This window comes from Octopus bimaculoides, chromosome 4 (genome assembly GCF_001194135.2).
Source record: "Octopus bimaculoides isolate UCB-OBI-ISO-001 chromosome 4, ASM119413v2, whole genome shotgun sequence".
Taxonomy (NCBI): Eukaryota; Metazoa; Mollusca; class Cephalopoda; order Octopoda; family Octopodidae; genus Octopus; species Octopus bimaculoides.
The window spans coordinates 122,244,370-122,252,877 of record NC_068984.1 but is presented as its reverse complement, the minus strand read 5'-3'; the positions used below and the strand labels follow the sequence as shown (position 1 = coordinate 122,252,877).

Below are 8,508 nucleotides of genomic sequence, written 5' to 3'. Positions count from 1 at the left end.
CCCACAACGACAAGAGGAGACAGGATAATAAAGATATACCATTTTGATGATGGGAGGAAACTGGAAAACACAAGATTGGCTGAATTTACAAGCCAACTTTTGACTAGGGTTAGAGTGAAATGAAGAAAAAGGTATTCAAGTGCACACATCATCATCATTTAATGCCTGCTTTCCATGCTTGCATGGGTTGGGCAGTTTGACTGAGGACTGGCAAGCCAGGAGGCTGTACCAGGCTCCAATCTGATCTAGCAAGGTTTCTACAGCTGGATGCCCTTCCTAATGCCAACCACTCCACATATACACATAAATATACAAACATATCAGCCTTAAGTAGAGCTAGTAAGGAGAGAGGAATAGAAGAGACATAGAGAGGGAAATTGAGGAAGAGAGAGTAAAAGGAAAGAGTTCAACAAAGAAAGGAAACAAAAAAGGGGGGGGGGGGAAACAGGGACACAGACCAGTGACTGACAACTGAACAAGTTACTAAATGGGTACATAGGATGAAATCTAAGGGATTGGTCACTCACAGATGCCTGTATACAAGTACACACTCATATGCATGCGGGCACACAAATGAGCAGCCAGATGTGCATCCACATAAGTTCACATGGACACATAAGTGAGCAAACAAGCAAAGTGGGGAAGTAGTGAACATCATTCATTACTTGTGAAGAATTATCAAAATAATGATGATATAATATCAACAGTAATTGTAAGGTGATAATATATGCAGTACCTTATAGGTTACAGAGTCTATTACATAGAGTACAACAATAATAAAGTAGGCCTGTCCATGGATAAGTTTGGCAGCTTGCGTGTATGCCTGTGTCTGTACCTTTGTATAAACATGCCAGAGTACACAAGGGACAAATACCCTTCAGCTTTTGTCCTGTTATACCCACTAACCCTGCCCCACTTAAACTACTGGCCACCCATATTTCTTTACAACCCATATCCACACATGCATGTATGTCATTATGTACATGTGTTCGTATTTCCCCATTCCCTTCTGCAGACTCGGTCAAAAACCAGCTTGTAAATTCAGATAACTGTGTCCCCCAGCTTCCCACTGTTATCCATTATCCCACTTTCTGTCTAGGGAACCAGTTAGACACCAGGGAAATTCCAGACTAACAGGATCAGCTTAAACTATTGCCTTCTACTTTTGTATTAAGCACTTATCATTATTCTTAAGGGAGAGTGTGTGTGTGTGTGTGTGTGTGTGTGTGTGTGTGTGTAATTGAAATCAAAGGACTTGATACACTTGTAAAGTCTATTATATATCATAATTTGATTGACAGTGATTGAAGTTTTACAGGTCTTGCTAATTCAAACAGTCTGAATAAGCCAAAAACTTCAAATCCACAGTCAGTTTTATATATGTATACACACACATGTTAAGCAAACATTTCAACTCACTTCACCAAAAAAAAAAAAAAAAAAAAAAAAAAAAAAAGGGTTTATACAGATGCAAAATTAAGTGTTAACACTGGATATAAAACAATACAAATTAGTTAAAATATGTTCAATTTCTATCACCCCTAAAAAAAAAAACTGACTAAAAAGAAAGAAATAATTTATGTATATGTACTCAGTGCTATTTTCCAGTCACTAACTCTTTTTCTATTGAAGTAGTAGCCTACTCTTGTTTGTTACTAACTTATCAGGGAATAAATAAATAAAAATAGTGATGACCTTATAATTAAGATGAATTCCATTTCAATGTTAGAAATCAGATTTTAATAATGATTTACAAAAGATGAAGGGAAAGTGAGGGCTGCAAGTGAATTGACCACACAAAATGTCTGACACATTGACTCCAAAGGAGTAGAAGACAGAGTTGATTCTCATGAAATGAAACTTGAACTCAAAATATAGAGGGTTAAACACAAATACTAAAAGTATTCAAGCACAATTTCTTTTTGCACCATTCAATAATTATATATATATATATATATATATGTATACACACATGAAATTATGATAAAAACCAGTTTATAACATGTTCTTTATGTACATTTCACTGTTTGTGGTTGTTTGGAATCACAGCATTAGATATTCCAAGTTCAACTGAATGCTTAACCACAATGGATCACCAGGGGAACATTTTATAGCATTATGTTACAAAGATCAAACAATGCAATAAAATATTTTCCTAATGATTTGTTATGGATATGCATCCAATTGCATTTGAACACCCAATGCTGTGTGGTTCCAAATAATCACAACAGTGAAATGTATGCAGGGAACAAATTATATAAACTAATGCTTATCATTTCTCTAACATTTGCTCTGTAGAGCATAACCGATAATACTACTAAGTACAGTAGTAACCTAAGCATTATACTGAAAGCAGACTGGATGAAGACAATCAGCATGGAGTTCTAAACTCAACAGTAGCAGACATACATCTAACTGTACAGGGTGCAGTGAATAAACTATCATCTAAATTATGCAAAAATGAAAATAACCCCGACATCTATTTTAACAGATATATTTACCAAAATTATATAAAAATATCTTGAAATAGTAAAGAGTAAATTTATTCAATAGAATCGCCATTGGCTTCAACCACGGCCTCATGATTTCAGAATCTCCTGCAACTCTTCTGGAAGGTCTCCTTGTTTAAGTTGGTGAGTGCTGCCATAATCCTTGCCTTCAGTTCATTTTTGGTGTTACAAGGAGTTTTGTTGGTCTCTCACTCAATTGCGCCCCCCACATAATAATCAAGGTGGTTGTGGTCGCAGAAATTGTCTGACTGCCATGAATGGGTTCTCCTGTTTGTATGGCATGGTGCAGAGTCCTGTTACCAGACATAGGGTCTTCCAGCAGCCACCCTCTTGACCCAGGGCAGCACTACCTCCTCCAGGCACTTGATGTAGGCTTCCCTGCTGAATCCAGGGCCATATGGGAAGATGAATGGAAGCATAACGTTACCATCACTTGTGATCACTCAAAACACCATGATGTTGATTGGATGTTTGATTTTTATCACTCTCAGTACATGTCTCAGACTGACACCCCAACACTTTGAAGTGTTCGTATTAGAGCTTCCAAGCAGTACAGCATGTAATTTCCAAATTTCTGGCAGAGTGAATTGCATCATGGTGCTGTTTTTCTCACAGATGATGCCCAACTGACCCTACTATACTGCATAGTTGACAAAATCAAAAACAAACAATGCACATGTGCGAAATTAAAAATATAAATTGCAACAATTTACCCATGCACCCTGTACACACAAGACATACTGTGTGTGTGTGTGTAAAAACATATCAGATACGAAGCCAAAGAAATGTCTTGTATACAGATATACTAGCAGTTGTGTGTGTGTGTGTGTGTGTGTGTGTGTGTGTGTGTGTGTGTGTTTTATAGATCATCAATGAAGTATTATGAAGTAGATCTGTTAATCTGAAGTGGAGATTACAGCTGTTAATGCATAGTTTGAACTACTGCAACTTAATAATTGAAAGAAAATATAAACACAGAACACAGACATTTGAGAAATAGATATTCTTTTATGTTTGAAGGAGATGTGGTATTATGTGGTTGATAGAACAAAGACTGGTAGATGCTTAGAATGAGCTTAGGTGAAGGTGAAATAGTATAAGATATGAAGTCATAGGTTATTGTAATTGAATAAGAATACTAGACTCAGAGGTAGTTGGGAGTTATTTGAAGGTACACTAATAAAGTAAAGAGTTTGTTTTTATATATAGCCTAGATTGTATGTATATACAAGCTAGCTAGTGACGGTATGTATCCAGTTTGTATGTATATACAAACTAGATACACACCATCATAAGTTGAGTGAAGTGCTTTCAGGAGTTGCATGTGTATTTTGTACTTTTGGTTCTGATGAGTGAGTTAGGTGGTTCCAGTGAGGACAAATATGTAATATTAGTTAATATGATTATATTTTTCTGACTATCATCTCCCTTTCCCCAAATACCAACCATTTTCAATATTTACATCTAGATTATGAGAAAAATGTTGCTGTAATTGAATAATGTAAAGGGGAGAAGGACAAACAATCCTAAAAATAGAAAGTTTATTTTCCATGAAAGATTTTTTATTAAATAGCTTTAAATTAAGAAAAAGAGAGAGAGAGAGAGAGAGAGAGAGAGAGAGAGAGAGAGAGAGAGAGAGAGAGAGAGAGAGAAAGAGAGAGAGAGACAAATATTGATATTTTACAGTATAATATTCCTACAATATATCTTCCATCCAACTCTAGAGTCACTATATTCACAAACCCTTCAATAAAGTTTCTTTTTCAGACATCCAAACTTAACTATCAGTTTCTCTTTTTTACCACAATATCATGAACTTCATTCTTCCAGCATTTCTTTTATTCATCTTTTATACCAATTTTTTGATATGTCTTTTTCTTTATTCAAACATTTAAATGGAGAAAGAAAACAAAAACCTCCTTAAATACTGATTACAGCCTGCTTATGACTGTTCCTTTTCCACATATGGTCTCCCTGTAAGGGAGAAAGAAACTAAAAAGAAGTTTCTTAAAACCACAGCATACATTTTTCTCAACTACTTCACAGAGTATCAAATGTTAGAAAATTCATGCAAAATTTGTTACAAGGAAGCAGGAATGACTTTTTTTCTTAAGAAGAAAGATAACTTTGTCTCCAACTTTTAGAGTACAGATCATAACAGAAGACACATAAGTAGTCTAATTTAGATACTAGGTAAGATATACACATGCAACTTGGTTGCTAATGATGGAAAAAAATACAAAAGTTTCATAAAGGCACTAGTCTTTCATTATGAAAAAGTCAAACAGTGTAAGACATGCATCCAAATTTAAATAATCTTCAGAATTTACTACTGGCTTTTACGATGAAAGTAAATGAAATTTATTATTTCATAACTATTTGTTAAGTACATTAATTGAAGCTAATAATGTTGACTAATAAAAATAAGCGTTAAATTTTAATTATTGAAATCCAAGAAACACGATTAGCAATAACACTAAACTTGATTTTAACATCAATACATTAAATGATAGTAAGTAAAAAATATATAATTTAAAAAAATCTTAAAATGAAAAATTTATAGAATTTTATTCAATACATTTTTTTAATGTAATTAATCCACTACATTACTGAAGCCTTTATTACAAAAAGATCTTTAAGAAATTTGTTAAATATTTTCAGGTAAATGGTTGCTCCCAAGTCCCATTTAAAGGGAAAATACTTTAATAACACCTGAAATTCACTCATATTATGAAACTGCAGCCTAAATACTATCGAATAATTTGATTAGCTGGAAAAAGCACTCAATTATGTTTTACTTTGTCAAATACTGCCTAACCCAACTGAATATAGAGAGAAGAAGAAAAAAAACCAACTAAATTTGGCATTATAAATATAATTATAAACCAGCTTCAAAATAATAAATTAGAATGTATCATTAAACTAGATTTCTACTGACATAGATGATCAAAAAATATATATGCTTATAATAAGAAAAAAAATTAAGATAAAATATATTTTAGAAATAAATAAGAAAAATTGTTGATTATGTAAAAAAATTAATAATTAGTAACATTAGATTGTGAAAGCATACAAGTAAACTAATAAAAAAAAAAGCGTAATATAAAAATGCAATTATTTGATGACATAACACGGCCTCATTTTGCTTTACTTCCAACAAAAAACAATTTCTAAATGCATTTATTGCAGAAACTTTAGTCAGAAACAAAACTTAAGAAATGTCCAGCAGAAATGATAATTTTAAAATAACACCTAAATGATGGTGCTATGCTGACTTTTAAGGAACACGACAAATACAATAGGATCGTGGAGTATAATTTTATATTCAATTTACCTAAAACTTTTATCAACCAAAACACTCCTTTTCTTTCTTTTTAAATATCACAAGATGCCTTGCATAACTGAATAATCAATGATAGCCATGACAATGATATTTAACTAAGACAATAAATGAACACAACACAATATCAATTATAGACTTCTACATAAAGCACAACATCAATTTGCAATAACACATTATAGTCAATCTAAATACTGGTTATTCAGTCCAGTGCCACAGTAATTGAATTAGTTTAAAAGATCCTGATGACTACCTGATACATTGATGCCTGAACCAACTGCTGGAATTGTGTAGCAGCTTGAATGTGGTATGGATTGAATGATGTAACTGATGGTAATTGCACATGACCAGAAGGAAGTCCAGTCTGGAAAAACACAAGTAACTTTAACCTAAACTGTTTCTACAGAAATTGAAATATTGTAAAATATTTTTGGAAAGAAAAGGAAAAAAAAAAGAAAAAGAAAAGAAAATACATTGCAAACAAAAAAGAATTATTTCATTTGATTATTGTTTTTAATATTGAAAATTTTGTAAAGTTTTCAAACTATAAAATCTATTTAAGCACAACTTGTAAACAGAAAAACTAACAGCATTTCAATAGAAAAAAAAAGACAAACCGATTAAAATTAATTACATCAATATTTTTTTTGTTTGTAACAAACACTAATTGTGTAGGTAAGCAAAATGCAAGTGGAGAAATAATCATAGATACTAATAACATGCTTTAACAAAGAAGGAAAATATACAGCAAACAAATTTTTAAAAAAATTAATTCAGAAACACTTTTGAGAACTCTATGTTGAAGAAGCATTAACTAATATTTATTCTGATTTTTAGTCCATATCTAAATCTTCAAGAAGCTACTTTATTTCTTATAACTATTTCAATAAAACAAATTTTAAGGGAGGGCAGAATAATTGCAAATTATCTATACTGGACAAATTAACATTTTCATAGTAAAAACATCAGCAAAAATTTAATGTTTGCTAAAATCAAATACTGAAACTTGAGAATCAAAAGCCAAGAGAACTTCTACAGAGTTGCTTTTCAGGTTGCATAAAGCAACCAAATCTAAGTTCACATCTGTCATTAAAATGGAGAATAAGTTTGCGTTCTAAATCATTGGCCAGCATGTTCACAATAGCCTTTGTTTTCAACAATGCCAGTTACAATAGCAGCTGAAGGATTCTACAATCAGACAGCTCCATGCCATAGTTAATGGGAGTACTCAATAGTAAGTTAAAAATTAATACACTATTCTAATTATTTACCAAGGTATTAACTTTTAGTTCATAATCTTTAGATGGATGGCTTTTAAAATTAATTTTTCAATACACTTATACGTGTAAGTAATGTAAGTACAGTAAGTAATGTAAGTATTGTAATTCCAAACAATGGTTTTCATACATTTATAATATAATTGATCATTACATGAATTAAAAATAAAGCAGTCAGTTGAGATAGTTGCAATGTCTTTGGACTTTGACTTTATAAAAACTGTTTTTTTATTCTATGAGGCCTATACAGAGAAGGAAGAGGGTCTGTAACGGACATTACAGCGAGAGACGTGTTGTAAGCGAATTCAAAGACTTATATAATTAGACCAGTTCAAGAGAATAACTCTAAAGTAAATAAAAAAAAACCAAAAAACAAAACCATTTTTAGATGAAAATTTGGAAGAACGAAAATTCCAAATAATTTCATACAATTCTCAAGAAATATTAACTTATTCATTTTTTAATTTTTCTACTGGTCTCAATCATTAAAGCTAATTCTAAATTCAATACAATCAGCTGTACTACATCACCACCATCACCATTCTAATGCCCACTTTTCCATACCTGTACAAGTTAGTAATTCACTGGGGTAAATTTTCTACAGCCCTTCCTGTTACCAATACACATATTTTCAAACAAGGTAATATTTCTCACAGTCAGGCACATTTTCATGGAAGAGTGAAAACAAATGACACTGCTGGTGTGATGGTGACACTTGTTTACAACTATTTCATGATATCAAGAATGAGACACACACACATATATATATATACACCTCCAGCCTATGTAAGCAGGGAACATTGATACTATATACTGGATAGGCTTCTTTCAGTTTCCATCTAACAAATCTACTAATAAAGCTTTGGAAAGCTTGGAGTTAAAGACACTTGGCCTAGGTGTTGCACAGTGTGATTGAACATGAAACCAGGTAACTGGGAAGTAAACTTCTTAACCACAGTCAGGCTTGAGGAAATTAAAAACAATTTCCAAAAAGCTCTTTCATTGATAATTTCAATGACTTCATTAAAAGCTTTCATATTATATTTAGTTTTATTTAAAATTTTTTTTTAGAGACATTAAAGACACATGTGTGAATAATTCCTGTTATAATTTACATAATGTACAGGAACCTATGAATAACAATTTATATACGAGGGAAGAATTTATATGTATCATTTTCATGAATTTCTGATAAAAATATATTAGTGTTATATATCAAACGCAAATGTAATAATAGGAAGCAGAGGGGAAAAAAAAAAAAAACAATCTCTAGTGATCTAAATTTTCCATTTCAAGCAAATTTTAGCTATTTTGAAAAGCCATAAAAGAAACCAAACATGTAAAATAGTAATTTGGAGTCTAGCAGCCAAGATATTAGAAA

The 8,508-nt window shown here is 31.9% G+C and overlaps 1 protein-coding gene across 1 annotated transcript in view; it reads right to left on the bottom strand.

Annotated features, from left to right (window-relative positions):
- LOC106880299 (serine/threonine-protein kinase WNK1) overlaps positions 1 to 8,508 on the bottom strand; it is a 78,758-nt gene that overhangs the window by 31,643 nt on the left and 38,607 nt on the right. Inside the window, exon 9 of the mRNA XM_052967677.1 lies at positions 6,104 to 6,214. Coding sequence (XP_052823637.1) covers positions 6,104 to 6,214 — 111 coding nt within the window. The remainder of the gene's footprint in view (positions 1 to 6,103; positions 6,215 to 8,508) is intronic.